This window comes from Onthophagus taurus, chromosome 1, assembly GCF_036711975.1.
Source record: "Onthophagus taurus isolate NC chromosome 1, IU_Otau_3.0, whole genome shotgun sequence".
Lineage (NCBI taxonomy): Eukaryota > Metazoa > Arthropoda > Insecta > Coleoptera > Scarabaeidae > Onthophagus > Onthophagus taurus.
Window position 1 is genome coordinate 19,587,082 of NC_091966.1, and position 19,241 is coordinate 19,606,322.

Sequence of the window (19,241 nt, forward strand, 5' to 3'; positions counted from 1 at the left end):
CTTTTTTCCTCCTAATTTGTCATGTCATGAAGGACGCACAGTCGAGACTGATTGACCTTTTCGTAAATCAATTATCTATAGAAATCTATTGACGCAAATGTTTCATTCGAACTAATTAGTATTCGTTTGGTTTATGAAGGATTTCTTTATATAATATTTTTTAGTAGCCATTATATCTATATCAGTACCGTTAGGAACTTGTATCGTGTGCGGTTTATTTTTTATTTTTACTACCTGCCTTCCTCATCGTGGAAAATAGCTCGAGATAATCGTAAAATACGATTTTCTGACACTTCTATTAAACTATAAAAGTAATAATGGGATTGAATGAATGGATCTTAAAATGAAATGGCTATAAATACTTTCTACTCATTAGATCAAATAAAATGAAATAATTTTTAAAATTAATCAGTTATTGAAACGAAGAGTAAAATTAATAAGCAAAATAATCAATATTGTTTCGGCATTTTTTCTCCATCGCAGATTAAAAGAGGGCAGAATTAACAAAGATATAATTCCATGGGAAAAATTGATAACAGAGTTATAAACTTTGATTGTAATGCATTTTCATCAATTATTTCCCCTACCATTTTTCGTTATTACTTCTCTCACTCTCCAAATAATACGAGATAATCATTTATACAGATAGTAAACGAGCTTTCATTAAAGTCTACCAAACGTGAGTGTAAAAACAAAAATTGTAGTGTTACTTTTAACGTGAACTTACTTTAAGGTGGTTGTTATTGTTATGATGAGAGCAATGCAATGTTCTTTTAAATTAGTAAGTAACTTTAATAGTTTTTGCACAATATGTGGTGAAAAATACAAAAATGTGTATTAAGCTTTATGGAGCATTATTAATCTAAACGCGAAAAAGTTGTTATGTATCAAATTGTTTATAATAATTATATACTTAAAAAAATTTATAAACAAAAGAATTTATCAATAAATATAACTTATTAATTATATCTCAAATATTTGATCTGCAAGTTAATAAATGCTCCAATCGCTTTATCAGTTTATTATCAATCTGCACTACATAAACATGGGTAACAAACAAACCATAGATATTCTATTTTCAAATTTTAATTTGCAATTTCCATCGAAAATTTGATTTTCTAGATTTAAATTAGCGTCGTTGTGTTCACTGATGGAATCTGCTCCCTATTTAAATCATTTCCTCCAAGAACTTGAATGACATTCCAAGATATGTTGTGTGGGTGTAGAAAATTCTCAAGTTTAATATTTGTGTGTTGGATGAAATTAAAAGGGGGCGTAAAGTGCATTTAAAATGAGCCCGTTCACATCGCATTTCGATAATAAAGCCACCGAAGAGTTTTTAATCATTTTAACAAGTTCGAGTCAGAGGCGTTGGAGCATAATGTAGTCAACAACTCGTTTTGACGTCATTTTGCGGATTACGTAGTTACCTTAGTTGCCCATTAAATAAAATAATTGAGTTTTAAATATTAGGTAAAATATAAAATAAAAAAGAATGGTGTAGCTTAAAAAGATAAAATCATATACTTAGTAGATACATTACATTTTACATCTCGTTATTTTATTACCTATTATTAAACACGTCTATAAAACGTGGAAACTAAATTTAGCACTTCAACTTTACGTTTTCGAATCCTGAAACCGTGAAGAGTTTTCACATTTGATGAGGGTGTTGTAGTGATACGTAAATGTAACAGCAGCAGTCGTGACGACCAAAGCCGTTATAAATCGACCGACTTTATCAGTTTACTACAGCATTAGTCGATTAACAACAAAGGGCTGGGTTTTGAAATCGTTGGATATCCGGATTTCAGACCTTAAATCTAATTTCTATTTGATACCCGTTTTGGAGCATCTGAACCAAACTTATTCCACAATAAATTAATCTATTACTAACACCCCAGTTGTATCCATTGTTGAAAGGCAATTGTAGTAATTGACGATGTGCAGGCAAGGCGTCAATTGATTAAAGATAAATCAATTTATGTTCACCCTGTTTACGATTTATGTTTAATGTAAATGCTTTATTAATTTTAATTGGGACACAATATACAAATCAAGTTCATAATACTGTTTAATTTGTATTCTCCCCTAAATATTGATTACAACTTGGGCAATAATGAACCGTTTTTTGGCAGGAACTGCATACGTATGGAATCCATACAAGTGGCCATAATCTAAAAATTAAAATGTTAAGTAATCCATAGTTTCTTTTTTATTAAAACTGACATAACACAACACAAAATTAGTGCTATAATGTGAGTTGTTGTCGTTGGTTTTGATTTAATAATCGTAAAACCTTGCACTCCACAATTTGTACACCTTGCATATTGACTATCAGTACCAAAAGCGGGCTGAGCTTCAATCACTTGAACTAAAAATTAATTAAAAATTGATTTATGTCCTATTTACATGTACTAAAATATTTACTTGTCGTGACTCCACTTGGTGGTGATGTAACTACATAAAAGTTAAAAAGTGGTTATTAATTAGGAATAATTAAATCAAAAGATATGATTAAAATGCTTTAACATTACCTGGTGGTGGTGGATATGGTGGGTAAATATGCGGTATATTTGAATTTGGAACTAAAAACATAAATCTGTTAATAATAATATAGAGAGTAAACAGATTTGAATATATAATCTCTATTAAACGATTATATTGAAGAATAACAAAATATATATGTTTCCGGGATATGTAGCGAGTAATATTAACATCGGCTTAAAAAAGAACTCCCCTGAATGAGGGTACTTACTGAAATTGATGGCTACACATGACCTAAAACTGTGCTTTTAAGCCATCGAAAGTCACGGAAAGAAGTAGCAATTGCATTGACAATATATTTCCGGACGAAAACACACGGGTTTTTGCGACTATAATAATAAATCTGCCCTTATCCGATGTCTTTCGACAGATAATGTTAACAAAAAGATCAAATGAAAAGAAAAGCTACAGAAACTTCCTTGTTTTAGTAAATTTTTTTTAATGATATATAGTAATCTAGTAAACTGATGAATTATTTGTTTCTAACTTAATCTACTACGACTACATAACAAACTTATTCTACGATAGTCGAATTGGTTCGATTCGGCCATTCTTACATACACTACATTCATGTGCACTAGATTTGTATCACTTTCGTTATCACTTTCACTATACCAATTCAATTAGTTTCACTTTCAATCTTCTAACTAAGCCTTTGTTATCCAAATAGTCCGAACTAGTCATATATCCAGAGAGTCTCGATATAGTGTTCGTGTATCCTAGCATATTTTTTGATAACGTTGTCGACAGCTTCACTTTTAGGTCTTTGACATGGAGCGTTAACAATTACTCTGCGTACTTTATTCTAAAACCTTCAACATTTGTGAAATTTGTCAATATCATACGTCAACATTTGATAACTTGTTGATAAAGCTTGTTATATACTATCAGGGCTCCATGTATGCCTAATAGACAATACATTATAAGTACGAAGGCTTTCACAGCCGGTGTTAATTAAACTAAAACTAGAACTAACACTTCGAACACTAACTTCGAACTTGTTTCTGAAGAAGGTTGCAACATGGCATCCTTAACGTCAAACATTTTTTCAAAAAACGCATGGCTTAACCCGAAAGTTTCTAGTTCTAGGTCTAGTGTTAGTTCTAGTGATAGTGGTAGTGTTAGTTCTAGTTTTAGTTCAATTAGGCAATACATTTTTTGTACTTAATTCTGAGTTATTAATATTATTTTTTGACTTGTGATTTCCACCTGAGTTTAGCATGCCAAGATAGTTAGTTATATTTTCGTAGAAAATTACTTATTGATAAATATCTAGTATATATTTATCATGTGTTCAATCCGTTTTTTAGTAAAATCGATAACAGTTTTCTCAAGTTAGAGTAGGCATCATCTTGTTCGAGCCTGAAATAACGTTCAGATAAGTAGGATTCTACGATTTCTAAGTATTGGACAGGAACAAGTGTTTCAAACTTTTGGTTCAACCCTTCTTCAAGCTATGCTTTGTCGTAAGTGAAAACCAGAATTATTGCTGAGCAAACCTTCTTTTTATAGATTGATTTTTGAGCCCAAATTGATGATCCGGGTTGATATGTTATTCTTTGATGATTGACCTTAATCTTTCAAGTAATGGTTTTTCAAATAGTTTTTTCAGACATTATTTGCAATAGTGATGTAGGCCGATAAGATAAGAAACTTTCTTTGGGTTAATATTGGTCTTGATTTCCTATCATTAATATCTTCCAGCTGGAGGGGCGAGTGTTATTATTTTGCTTTCCTGGATTAGGTTGAAACATCTTTCCAGATGATCTTCAAGCCTTTTGTAAGTTATTTCTAGCCCAGCAACTGTCTTCATTTCTGATCGGAGGTGTTTGTATGATATGTGTCTAGATTTTTGGTGAATTTCCATAGCAAATATTCGGTGCTGAAGTCATTAATAAGTTCATATAGAACTTCACTGATGTGTCATCTCTAAGTTTTTAATTTCATTTTTCAGTTGATATGTAAGATTGTTCACTTTTGCTTTGTCTTGTGGGGCCCTCGACAGCTGAGTTCTTTCTCGCCCTTTTCTTTGATATCAGTTGTAGTTATTTCTTTTTAGATTTTTCCTCATTTTTCTGATATTTTGCCATGCTGAGTATTAAAGATCTTTGATCAGTTTCTCCACCACAAAATCAACTTGTTCTTCAGTGCGACTGCCAGGGTATTTTTTGTTCTAACGTTAATTTGAACGCATTCCTAATCATTTTCTTTTGCTTGACCAGAAGAGTTTAGCTCAAGGTATATATGCGTATACATTGCTTGAAATGATTTTGATGATGTAAACATCTATCCGATCTGTGATCTTACCGGGGTATGTTGGTCAATACGTAGGTTTGCCTATTGAGATAGGTTTACAATCTTTAGCAATTCTCTCTACCTCTGGTGTATCACCACCTACGATGAATCGATTACTAATGGGTTGTACGAACTACTCATATCATCCACATTTGATACTATTTTTTGTAGGACTATATAAACTGACCACAAGTATACTACCATTTTTGGTTTTGATAGTTTCAATACATTTTGCCTCTGTTTTAGCATCTTTAAAATGATAAATATTTTTTTTAATTATTACTGCACTTACCTTAATAGGAGTCAATCATCTAAAACTATCGATTTAAAATACTTTCAAGATGACCATCACATTTGATCAAACGGAAGTGTTTATTATACCTTTTAATTATACGCAAAAAAGTATAGTGAGATTGATAAAAGTTATTGATACCTAGCGTTTTTCGTTTTGGTTTTATGTTCTTTTTGGCAAAATTTTAGCAGGCGCTTTAAAATCCTATCTCTCAGGCAATGTTCATTGAAAAAAGTTTTAAATTGGCACGATTACTCTTCAGATGCTAACAAATAGATTGTCATTCCTTGTATCAGAGTATCTTACACATGCTGGTCAAAATTTGTATTACCGATTCTCCACATTCAATGGCAAAAAAAATTTCTACTCTACTACCTACAATTTCAGTTATTTCATGTTTTTATCGATTTTCTCGTCGTTGGCGAATGTTATCATGAATATGTTTAACGGTGTTTTTTCCTTCCATGATATTTTATTGTTAATTAACATGCCCATTGTTAACCAAAAATGTCTTGATATTCATATTTTCGTATAGGTATGCGGAAAGTTTATTCCCTTGACACTCAATATCTCTTACAGACTTCAGAATTGACACAATTAACTTTTGCTGTAGTAGTCTTCCTTAAACTTGTCTTTTGGCGTCTCACAGAATTCTTCATACAATTTTATTTCATGTATAATGGTAAGTGGTGTAGATTTCTCATTTTTATTTTTTCTACGTATAGTTTTTTAGAGGCACTTTTAATTACGTAATAATCACTTTTCTTTGACTCTTAAATCGATTGAGTGGAAAACATTAAGTGAAATAATTACTTCCTTAATAAGAATTACAGAATAAATTGCAATTTAAAATAACTCCTAGATCGAAACGAAATTGAAAATGAACAAGAAATTTGGTCTTTTTTTTGCAAGTTGCGGATAGAAAACGTTAACAAAAATAGGAAAAGAAGAAGGTTTGAAATCGAAAGCAGGTGATTTCAACAAACTCAACTGTCTCCCAGTAAGCTTGTTATTGTCACCGACGTCGACTGAAATTCAATGCTCTAGAAAACGGAATTTCAATTTTGTTACTTCAAATCAATAATTTAAAACATGAAATATTCACCATAATGAAAAGTAAGGTATATTTTCTAAAACGTTAAAAGTTATTAGTTTTATTTACTTATTATTATTATTAGCTTTCGATTTATTAAATCCTTCTTCTAGATAAAATATCTTTCTAAAATTGAAATAATTTTTTGTTCTAACGGTGTTAATAAAGAAGCGGGAATACAATTTCTTCAATTTTGTGTTGTAAATCTTTAGGATGACCTAGTGCAATATTAATTAAGAGAAGAGCCCTAAAGAACATTTCTCTCCTTTCCCCATTATATCTCCTTTGTCGTCTCCGTTTGATATCTAGCACGAAAAGTTATAAACCGTTCATTGAAAAATTTTGCTGTAACTCTTAAAGCTTACTCTTTTAAACGAACCTGAAAATTTTGATTTCTTAATTAATAAGTTGAATATAATAAGTTTTTATTTTTATCCGAAATAAGTTGAACTCGGCTGTAATCATGATCTGGTTAGGAGAATGGAACTAAAAGACGTTTGGATATGTCTGTTAATTGAGGTTGTTAAGATTATCTATGGCTTGCAACTCATATACCAATAGGGTTAGTGTTCATAAAGATGCCAATAATTTCGTTTATAAAGGGACATCCTTTATCTCGAACAGTTTTTGAAATGTAAACATAGTATTACCGTTGTTTTGTGAAAACCTCAGAATTAAGAAAAATCGTTTCAGTTACTAGTTGACACCTTTGCTTATGAGGTTGTGAATCCTCTATTCACAATATGTTTGGTAGAGTGTGTGTGGAGTCTCTACTTTACACACATTCTACCAAAGATATTTGCTTGGATCAACATAATGCTTGACGTAGATTTTATTGGTGTCTCTCGGTATATATTTGCACAGTTTAGAGATTGATATCTTCGCAGCCGTTCGATGAAAAAAATTGCGGTAAAGTTTGTTGCAATCACTGAACATTTATACGTAACATATGTGTATTTGAAAATTTTCTGTCCAATACGGCTGCTATGCGATTCAAACAGGATGTCGCGCCTTCATTTTTCCTGCACAAAGAAATAAAGACGCGACGTCCAGCCTGGAACTTATTTTTGTTTCTCTATTTGTTGAAATCGTTCTAAGAAGTTAGAGATGATATTGATTATAACAAACTTACCGCAATTTTTTTCATCTAGCGGTTACGAAGATATCGATCTCTAAAATGCTATCCCTCGCATAGGAATATAATTAAGGTGAGCTCACATAGGAGCAAGGCACTACACAGAGCAGTTAGGTATTTTTCAAGAATGTATAATTTTTAAACATTTTTCAAAGGAGTATCAAGTGCCGGATTATCCAATAGGTAATACAGTTGCATAGGGCCCTAGGGTTGGTAGGAGATTCAATTAATAACTTAATAATATATGTGCTTAATATTCGAACATGGAAACCTGACTCAATTTTTACCTAGCGCCCTAGTTATCGTTAATCCGACACTGGGTGTATCAATTAATTAAGCCGAGGTCGCTGCATTGAAACAATATCGATGTGTATACATGCAAAACTGCAAAATGTTAAGGACATATAACTTAATTAACTCGAGGTCACTTGCCGCCAAAGTCCGCTACGTCGACATCATATCGATACAAAACTTGGAGATCGATACAAAAGTCGCAAGTGTCTCGTCTGTCGTATGTTACAACGCAAAAGAAAAGATTTCCCCATGAAAAATCTCAAATTATTGGCCAATATTTTTATATATTCAATAATAGCTTTTCTACTAATAACTTCTACTATATACAGCGTGTCCCGTATCTTCCGCATCAGAGCATTATACGGTTGTAGAATACATTATTCTGAAGCGATCTTTCTAATAAAATTTTTTCGAAATGTTTATAATAACCGCACGGGAACTGTTTAACGACGACCAATAACGGACGACTTTGATTCGAAAAAGTTTATTTCTCTTTCCACGACGAATCTATTGGTGAGTACACGTGGGAAACGAGTTATCAGCGGCGTAGCGAACCGGCCGAGGGTGGCACCGATTACCTGAGTCTGATTTGCGATCTGCTGATTGGACGAAAAGCAGTTCCTTTAAACAATTCCCGTGCGGTTATTATAAACATTTCGAAAAAATTTTATTAGAAAGATCGCTTCAGAATAATGTATCCTACAACCGTATAATGCTCTGATGCGGAAGATACGGGACACGCTGTATATCAAAGGTTATAACAGCTTCCTAATTAGCCGAGTTCTCCGATTAACACACTACAGACTTATTTAAACCACCCTGATTTTCCGAAAATTTGAGAATGAGAATGATGTTAAAAAAGGGCAAAGACGAGATTGAGATATATCGAGACAATGTATAGGAAGAAGATCGAGCACGATATTGCAAACAGCCACCTACAGATAATATTGTGGGAAGATGTTGAGAAATATTAAGGGATGTTTTGAGAAGAACCAGGAATAAATTGTTTCTAACCTTGATAGTCCAACTGAATAAGTTTAATTAAAAAAAATTATAACCAAACAATTAACAGTGGTAGGGTTTTCAATAGCGGGATTTACAATTAACAATGTGACTATTTTCTTTATCAATGTTCAAAGTTCATAACGATTGTGCTAGAAATCGATTTTTAACGATTTAGATAAATTGTAATAACTGTTAATCCTGTATTTAAAACACTTTATCTGCGAAATTAAATGAGATTTTCTAAATTGGGCTTCACCATGATAACCATCTCTATATACCTTAAAAATATTATTACGATATTGTAGCGTGCATTTTCATTGGTAATAAAGTATTGTATACTCTAAAATAAATACTCGAAATAAATGTAAGAAATAAAAAAGAATATGAAATGGATTTTTGAAGAAATTTTCGATTAAAAAACAATATATATCAGAATGAATTTGAAATTGACACATCATGATGAAACAAAAAGATTACTAATCTGCATATTTAAATGTCTTAAGATTTATACTTAAGATAACAACCTTAAAATCGCATCTCAAGAGTGCATTGTAATCAAATAAAGAACATTTAGAAGTAAATTTAATGAAAATTTGGTGAATTTTTAAACTTAATCTAAAAAAACATTTATTATTCACCTAGATAGTCTTTTTATGTTGAGTTCGAATATTTTTTTCTAGGTTACGTGTAGAATAAGAAAAACTAAATTTGAAGTATTTATTTAGAAGTTTCAAGTCATTTTAATGGTGAAAAACGATTTTGATTATCTCGATTTATTTTTGAATAACCAAACTTTAAAGTTTAACCGATTAACATTTTTTTGGTGATGATTTTAATTTTGGTTTTCTAATCTGAGTTACATAAAAATTTATAAAAACTAAACTTGAAGTATTTTTGTATACAATTCTCTATCATTGTAATAGCGAAAACTGATTTTAGATATGTCGATTTATTCTTGAGAAATCACTCTTTAAAGTTAACCTTTTTAGGGATAAATTAAAAGTTTCATTATTATTAAATCACAAATAAGTCTGAAGATACTATCAAAATATGCTTATGTAAAACGATTTTGTAAACTTTTGGGCTCTATTTTACAGCTTGATAATAAATCAGTGATAACCCGTTATTGAATAATTTCTTATTATTATCAATTCCTTGTGATTTGTGAGATAAAAGGAGATCTCAGAAATCGCAAGAATATTATCTGATAAGAATTTTTTATTTACTACATTTGTCATTCAAAACAATGTTATATATATTTTGAAATATTCTTATTTTATTGTATCGTCACCATCTATAATTAGTAATTAGCAAACCAAATTACTCCATTTTTGGGATAGTTTTTATTTTGCCATAATTAAAATTTGACCAATAATGGTGTTAAGAGGTTTGATTGATGGTGACGTTATTAATATCTTATATTCACCTGGATGCACAGCTTCTATAGGATAAGAAGTTGAAGGCTGTTGATTCGCTAATGGATGTGGAACTAGAAAAGTAAATAATAAAGTTATAATTAATCTTCCATATACATATAAGGGAGACCACAAAGTAATCATATCGATACTCTAATTTTGTTTGAATTTGATAGAAAGAATTTGATAGTTGTTTAAAACGTTATCTTATTATTAATAGCGATACTTTAATCTTTATGTAGAAATTTCTAGCAAAAAATGGATGACAATAGAGAATACAAAGGATTTGTTGAAGTTGATTAAATTCAAGCATCTTTTGACCTTAACACTCCAGTAATTGCTCCTTCTGTTAGTATAGGTATATTGAATAATTTCTTATTATCAAAGTTATAACTTTAAATTTTTAACTTATTTAACTTATATTATCAAAAATTACCGATTCACAACTTTTTAGGGATGAATTCAAAGTTTCGTTATTATTAAGTCACAAATAAGACTGAAGATATTATCAACATATGCTTATGTAAAACGATTTTGTAAACTTTTGGACTCTATTTTACAGCTTGATAATAAACCAGTGATAACCCATTATGGAATAATTTCTTATTATTAACAATTCCTTGCGATTTGTGAGATAAAAGGAGAACTCACAAATCGCAAGGATATTGACATTATCTAACAAGAATTTTTATTTAGTATATTTGTCATTCAAAACAATGTTAGATATATTCTGAAATATTCTTATTGTATCGTCACCATCTATAATTAGCAAACCAAATTACTCCATTTTTGGGACCGATTTTATTTTGCCATAACTAAAATTTGACCAATAATGGTGTTACGAGGTTTGATTGATAGTGACGTTATTAATATCTTATGTTCACCTGGATGTACAGCTACTGTAGGATAAGAAGTTGAGGGCTGTTGATTCGCTAATGGATGTGGAACTAGAAAAGTAAATAATAAAGTTATAATTCATCTTCTTCATCTTCCATATTATACATATAAGGGAGACCACAAAGTAATCATATCGATACTCTAATTTTGGTTGAATTTCATAGAAAGAATTTGATAGTTGTTTAAAACGTTGTCTTATTATTAATAGCGATACTCTAATCTTTATGTAGAAATTTCTAGCAAAAGAATGGATGACAATAGAGGAAAACAAAGAACAAAGGTTTGGTGAAAATGATTTGATTCAAGCAATCAAGCATCTTTTGACCGTAACACTCCAGTAATTGCTCCTTTTGTTAGTGGCGCTGATAATATGTTGTTCTTTTTCTGTAGTTGCTCTTTTAGTAACTCTCTCCCAAAGTACCAACGTGAGATAGTTTACGTTTTTTGATAATTTTTGTAATACCTCTTGTTTAATTATTGGTTGTACAAAGTTTTATATTTTCTATTATACAGAGTGTTAATAAACAAACTTTACACACGCTGGCAGGTGATAGTAGAGATAAAAACAAGAAAAAAATCCTAATACACATAGGTCCAATACTCATTGGTTTTCGAGATATGTAATTTTTAAATTTTCATTGTCAGCTTTAAATTTGAATGCAATATCGCGTTACCATGAACGCGATAAAACAACAGCCGCAGAAACTGCATGTCAATAAACATTTTGTGACTTATTCTTATTTAAGCTAGCTTATTTTCGCAATTTTTTCTGTTTTGATATTAACTTGTTAAATTATTTAGACGTTTGAAATTTATATAGCTCCTTCCACCTGTTTAATACTGCATATGGTTTTCAATACAATATTAAAGAGAGCTGGATCCAGACTGTCCCTGGCAGATTCCTGTCTGTACAAGTACTTCTCTTGTGAGTTCATTATTTGTTCTAATGAATGAAATGAAACTCTTAAAATATGGAAGGAGAACACTAGCTGATCAACTAAGAAAACTATTTAACAAAATCCTCACCTCCAGGCATGTGCCAAAGTATTGAAAGCAGAGTACAAGTATTATCCTCACAAGAAGGCAAAGCTAGATGACCGTAACAAGTACCTATGTGTATCGTTACTGGACACTACCATGAAGCTATTCACAAAGCTTCTAGCTGACAATATCACCGAACAAGTGCCCACACGAGAGAAACATCAAGGGTTCCGGAAGAACCAGTCCACAACCGACATCATTTTAACCGTTCATAAAATCGCCGGAATTCAATAAACTAACATATTGTTCTTATATTCGCGGCTTTCCGACATACTGAAAGTCCTCATTGCAAAAAACGTATACCTACCCGAACATCATAGAAACGATCAAACAACCAAACACAGATAACAAGACAAAACTAAGAACCCCGAACGGGGAATAGTCAGAAGGTAACATCAAAGCCGGAATCTGACAGGGTGACAGTTCCAGTCCATAACTGTTTAACGTGCTAATGGATAGTATAGACAATGGCCTAGATGGAATAAATGACGAATCTATGCTGGGAGGAACAATAATAAAGATTGTGTGTTATGCAGACGACGCCATCATCATAGCAGAGTCGGTGGATGAACTACAACGACTTCTAAACGCATTCAATGAAGGGAATGTGACAAGGTAAACATTAAAATCGCGACCAATAGAACGAAAAGCATGGTCATCGCAAAGTCACCCATTAGATGCAAAAATGTAGTGCAAAAGCAGATCATTGAGCAGGTGTTCCAATTTGAATATCTCGGAATACAAATCAATGGATATGAGGAACTAAAGGGCAGAGTCACAAAGTAAGTCATAAAGGCAACCAGAATATTAGTGCACTTTGCAACCCAATATAGAGAAATGAACATCTATCAATAGCAAGCAAGACCAGAATATACCAGGCATCCTTACGTATACGGCGGAAGCAAGAGCCGACACAGCTGAGACAAAGAGGCGACTGAGAATAATTGAAATGAAAACGCTACGCACAATATCCGGATGTACTCTAATCTAATGGGTCGTAACAGAAACACAGAAATCAGACCCGACATAGTAACAAGAAGTAGCAAGAATGAATCAGTTGTGCCTAGCAAATTGTACAAGAGATGGCGAAGCATGCACAAAAACTGATAGGAAGACCTTCAAAGCTATGGAAAGACAGCTTGACCGGCGTCATAACTGGTCATAATGTTTCAATAAGAAGAAGAAGTGAGCGAGTAGAAAATCTTTTCTATCGTGTAAGTACAAAGGCTTTGACGATCGGTGTTAATTAAACTAAAATTAGACCTCTAAGAAATCCACTTCAAACTTGTTTCTGAAGAAGGTTGCAACATTACATCCGATAATGCTAGTGTTAGTTCTAGTTTTAGTCTGTTCTATCGTGATTAGTCATCACTGATCTTTAGATGTCACTTTGCAATTTGTCTAAAATTTTCTTCAGAGCCTCTTAATGTTTTTTTGACTTGTGCAGTTATGATATCTAAGTTCTGAATAGACATCATAAAGTAAGCAAAGACGCTCAACCTCTTTTCAAGTCCCTTTAACTTACACTATTTAACACAAGAAGATTGCCCGAGTCATGTCTTGCAATTAGATGCAACTACAGAAGTGTTAAGAATGAGTCATCTTAAAAAAAAACCTCTTTCAAGATATACAAGGTCGTTGATATGTATGAAAACGGTCGGTTATCTCCTAAAGCTAATAGGAGATAAAATAGCTAGCGAAAAATGTTTAGATACAAAAGTTTTAGTGTTTTTTTAAATCTATTACAAAAAAGACAAATTAAGTATACAGGATCAGTCAAAAAGTTATGACGAAACAAAATTACGTTTTCTTTAATGGAACATCCTGTATATTATTCCATATTTCAGTTCATCTCAAAATTCTAAACGAAATTCATATAGCACATCATAGACCTAAACTTAACCGTTTTCCAGATATCGAACTTTCAAAAATTTACGAATTTATCTATACAATTTATCTTCGTGCGGAAGTTATTCAAACTATTTTTGTATTTTTGACATGTGTTAAGTCACTGCGTTGCTATGGAGATGAGAAACTTTCAAAGGTAACTTGATGAATTATGAACCTAAACGACTAAAATATTTTTAAGTAATTTATAAGACTGATTTTCAAAGTTCAATATCTTGAAAACGGTTCAGTTTAGGTTTATAATGTGTTACATGAATTTTGTTTAGAATTTCGAGATAAACCGAAATATGGAATAATATACAAAGTGTTCCATTAAAAAAACATGACTTTGTTTCGTCATAACTTTTTGATTGACCCTGCATATTTAATTTGTATTTATTGTAATGGATTTTAAAAAACACTAATACTTTTATATCTTAACATTTTTTGGTAGCTATCTTACTTTAGGAGATAAGCGACCGTTTCCATACATAACAGCGACCTGTATATGAATTTAATCAGCAAGTTTCAAAAGCATTCGAGATACAATTTTATGAAGTTCATGAATTCGCCAATAAAAAATAAAATGTGTTGAACAATGAATTAAAGTCAATAAAGACTGCTTTGACTTATAATATTAAGCTTTAATTTGAAACAAATAATTACTTAAATTTTTATAAAAGTGTTTCGATTTCCTTTGGGCCTCTCGTATCACTTACAATTATTGACGTCTTTAGGATGTTCTGAATACGGTGGCGGATAAGGTCTGTTATCTTCACTAGGATAAGGTGGGTCCATCTGTAATTAGTGTTTAAATAATTCGAGGAAATTTATTTTTAGATTACTGAGTAATAACAATTATAACGATAACATTTAAAGGTAGATTGAATATTTAAAAACATGTTTATTGGTTTTATTAATTTAATCTTAACGTGTAGGTTTGAAGTACAAAAGTAATTTTAAAAGTTGTTTAATGTAAATAATAACTTGTACTTAATGGAAGAGAGTCTTTCAATATACAGGTGTTTCTGTAAATCGAGTTGTGGCATAATTTTAATCACAAATACTGCAGTTAAAATGATGGCGATTCGTGCAAAATTTTTTGATCTAAACCCATAAATGCTTCAGATATAAACCATCAATGTTAAAAAATTTTTAAACATTTTCAATAGGAAGAGTTATCCATGTTGCAAGATTAATGATCAAATAAAAACCATATATTAACTTTTAACTTGCATTTATTTATATAAAGTCATCATCAGCGACAAAGTCAATGAAGCTATAATAGGTGTAGACTGGAAATCATGTGAAAGTAAAGCATTTTGCTATCTGATGTATAAACAAAATGAGGATGAAAAATGAAATAAGAATGATGTCGTTAAAAAGTGTGGAATGTTAAAAAATTAGAAATTCGAATAAATCTTTAAGATCGTATTAAAGATGTGTTGGTGGGATGAGATGAGTCTCGCCTCATCTTATAGTGTTATAGAGTTAGAAGTTAATATATGGTTTTTATTTTCAATAGGGTTTGTCTTAGAAAGATAAAATTTGGCAAACAATGCAATGTTATCATGAGAAATCGTTTAAGATCTCTTTTGAAAGTATACGACCACGGCATAAATGCTATACAGGTGTCCACAAAGATTATTTTCTTAAACCTTTTTTATTATGTCGTAAATCCTTAAAATATCCAACATATTCTAAAAGCCTATTTCATTTTAAAATTATTTTCACTCTTAGTCATTTTTGATTAGACGCATCGTTTTAGAGCTTTTCGCAAAAAGGTACAACCTAAATACAAATTGTAGCTGGAGCAGTAAAGTAACTGTCAAATCATTACCCAACATCCTTCAGTCGGTAATAGTTGTTTAAAATGACAAATAATTTCAGTTTTAGTGTGCAAACTGATATGCTTTTAACGTTGGGAGAGTGTTTAGGCAGTGCTAAATATGGTGAGATGATATTGCAAATAACTGACGATACTTTTGATATCAACAGTTCGGAATATCCAAAAGTACGGCTTAGGGTGTACGTAAACAGCAACTGTATCCATACCACTTAACGCCAGTACAAAAATTAAAAAATGCTGATCAGCCGTTGCTGCTACAGTTTTGCCATACTATGATGGAAAAATGTACTATTGATGCTGTGTGTTTAGAAAAAATACTTTCTATTGATGACCATTAACTTGACATATTGCTTTACTGCTTTAATAACTCTAAAACGATGAGTCTAATCAAAATTTTCTAAGGGTGAAAACAGTGTTGCCATATGTACGGTAATTACCGTACATGTACGATTCTGATTCTGATATAAGGGTACTAAAATTCAAATGAGCCTAACAAAAGGGTACATTGCCATTTAAAAATCTTCAAGTGTTATTCGTTTCTCATTTGTTTTCTGAATTAAAAACAATTGAATGCAGTCTTATTATGGCAAATAAAATATTAAACAACTTTTGTATAAAATGTTTTTTTATAAAGTTGATACCTACCAAGATATATACTATATTCCATACATAATGGGCACCCTGTATATCTCCTTCTATTATGCATTTGAAAGGATTTAACGATAAAGTATTCATGTAACTATGTATTTTGAACATGATGAACAAAAAATGTAAAAAAAAATACATTGACGTTGTCTTTGTGGCAAAAAAGTTATAAAAGACAAAAAATTTACTCATTAATTACTGATTTATAAGGCCGTATTTATATTCTGGGATGTATTAAGGGATATAAATGTATTATAAACAGGTTTTGAGTTATACATGAAGGTTTCGGATCATTTGAACATTTTTGAAAAATACAGGTCCGTAATGACATTTTTGTCGGAATCGATATTTTTTTCACCTTTTCAATATTTTCGGTTTTTCGTAAGTTTATGTATTATATTCAGTATATTCAAAGGCTTAACACGGCTAAACCTGTATTTTTGTAGTTCTAGGTCTAATGTTAGCTCCAATGACAGTGGTAGATACCGCTAGTTAACATAAGATATCACTATGTTACATAATTCTAATTGAACTAAAACTAACACTGGACTTAGAACTAGAAATTTCGGGTTTAGCTGTGCTTTTTCAGACGCACGGCTAAACACGAAACTAGCACTATCACTAGAACTAACACAAGGTTTAGAATCATTTGGATTTAGCCGTCTTGAGAGACGTGCGGCTAAATCCGAATGTTTTTAGTTCTCGGTCTAGTGTTAGTTCTAGTATTGCACTAGCATTATCACTTGAACTAACACAAGACCTAAAACTAAAATCATTCGGGTTTACCCGTCTTTACGTCTTAATTAAATATTTTTACTCTAGCAAAATGTGTGTTTTATTAAAAATAATGTAATACTTATTAATACGGACCTGATGTCAAAAAATTTATGACACGCGCCCGCTCGAAGGTTAAGAAAATACACATGGTAACAGGTGGCGTAAAATGCTGTAAAGACAAAAACCACAATATTTTCGTTGGTTATATTGGCGTATAATATTCTTGTGTATTCATGTCTCTTCTAATTCTGTGTTTAAATTTTATAATATTTCGCTCATGTTCGCTCTGTATCACAGGTGTCCCGAATATCAAAGTCACACAGGTACCGCGCGAGAAATAAAAATAAAAGGGATGAAATTCTCCATATTTCCATATTTCATAAGTTATTTTCCAAGAAATTTAAGGATTTAATTTGATTTTGTAAAAAAATTTTTTTAGAAGTATTTTATTTTTAAGAAAAATAACTACAATTCAGACCTATTTCCAACATATATTAAAAAAAAATTTTCCATTATTTTGTAATTATTTTTAAGTACTGAAGATGAAACATTTGTTTCGAAACATGTCTATTTATTGAAATAAATTAAGTATTTTGTTATTCGTGTATAATCATATAATATACATCACATAATGTAAGTATTATCGTGTAACAGTTAACGTGTAAAACATTTCGTTAATTATTATCTGAAGTTGTTATTTTCATAAAATTTTGACCAAGTCTTTGAAGATGCCGTTATAGGCGAAACTAGTAAGACAAATTAAATTATACAATAATCCCGTTCTTTAAATGTTACGCCAAATTAAAACAATAAAAAAAATCCATCTCTTCGTTAAATGATAATAGACATATTTTTGAAAATGTTAAAAATCATCTCTTTAGCTACTACGGCCAGAAAGGTTCGCAATTTAATAATGACAATAGTGAAAAAAAATTTAGTTTGATTGAGTTAAGGTTGAAAAAACTTATGTTCACTAAGTTTGACACACCATTTCTAAAAAAGGAGTAATACTTAGCAAGTAATTTTAAAAGATGACCTGTTTAGTCAAGATTCCAAAATGGTAAAATAATATCATCGGTAAATAAAAATATTATTGCCTGTTTTTTTGGAAAAAAACACGTTATTTAAAAATTTTATACTTTCGTATGTTATTTGTATTTTCTCCAAAATACTCAATATCTACCGAGAAATGTGGATTTAACAAGATGGTAAAAAACTATTAGTTATTTTGTTATACTTAAAATAACTTTTTACCTATTTGTTTGCACAGTTCATTTTATAGAATTAATTTGGCAAAACCTTTTATATCACTATCATTTTTAGTACAAGTAAGGTATTTTTACATAAAATACGGTTATCTTCATTTTCAAGTAAGGTACTACAGCCTCCACTGTGTGGCAACACTGGGTGAAAATAATATTAAAATCAAATACGCTTTTAGAATCAGTTGGAAATTTTAAGGATTTACGACATAATAAAAAAGTTTTAAGGAAATACCCTTTGTGGACACTGTAAAATATTTATCCCGTGGTTGTATACTTTCAAAAGAGATCTTAAACGATTTCTCATGATAACATTGCATTGTTTGCCAAATTTTATCTTTCTAAGACCAACCACATTGAAAATGTTTAAACATTTCATAACTTTAAAGGCTCATATCTTAGGTTTAGACCAAAAATTTTTACACGAATCGTCATCATTTTAACTGTAGTGTTTATGATTAAAATTATGCCACGACTTACAGGAACACCTGTATATTTTTTATAAGTACGGTTTGTCTATAGTAAATTAATTATTATACCAAATATAAATTTACTTAAAAATAAACAGATTTTAATCTATCCACCGATTAAAATAACAATTAAAATTAACGTACCTCTTTGTGAGTTTCCATACTATTCTCTAACCACAATGAATATCTTTTGTAATGAATTTTCTCTCCGAAACAACACATCTGAAATCATATCCAGGATTTATTTTATCTGATAAGAACGGATATGCTTTTGTGTTGTTGATTAAACACCACACAGGATTATTTGTCCGATTTACACATTCAAAAAAAGTCCGAA

General features: G+C 30.9%; 2 protein-coding genes across 3 annotated transcripts in view; one reads left to right on the plus strand and one right to left on the minus strand.

Moving 5' to 3' along the window:
- LOC111420405 (Cyclic nucleotide-gated ion channel subunit A) overlaps positions 1–19,241 on the plus strand; it is a 220,483-nt gene that overhangs the window by 54,488 nt on the left and 146,754 nt on the right. The window lies entirely within an intron of this gene.
- LOC111428705 (uncharacterized) lies at positions 1,500–19,155 on the minus strand. 2 transcript variants are annotated; one of them, XM_023064355.2, is made up of 8 exons: positions 19,049–19,155; positions 14,621–14,699; positions 10,961–11,023; positions 10,088–10,150; positions 2,538–2,588; positions 2,431–2,460; positions 2,230–2,374; positions 1,500–2,177 (listed from the first exon to the last, which is right to left on the minus strand). In XM_023064355.2, the coding sequence occupies exons 1-8, from the start codon at positions 19,124–19,126 to the stop codon at positions 2,075–2,077; spliced, it is 612 nt and encodes a 203-aa protein (XP_022920123.2). In that variant the 5' UTR covers positions 19,127–19,155; the 3' UTR covers positions 1,500–2,074. The 2 variants fall into 2 exon arrangements, with proteins under 2 accessions (XP_022920123.2, XP_022920124.2); XM_023064356.2 differs by lacking the exon at positions 10,961–11,023.

Bases quoted from the DNA above. Each gene is read 5' to 3' on its own strand.
- LOC111428705 (XM_023064355.2), bottom strand. From the start codon at position 19,126: ATGTGTTGTTTCGGAGAGAAAATTCATTACAAAAGATATTCATTGTGG. The intron at 2,461-2,537 runs GTAATGTTAAAG...ACTTTTATGTAG, and splicing joins ACCATATCCACCACCACCAG to TTACATCACCACCAAGTGGA. The intron at 2,178-2,229 runs GTCAGTTTTAAT...TTTAATTTTTAG, and splicing joins CTAATTTTGTGTTGTGTTAT to ATTATGGCCACTTGTATGGA.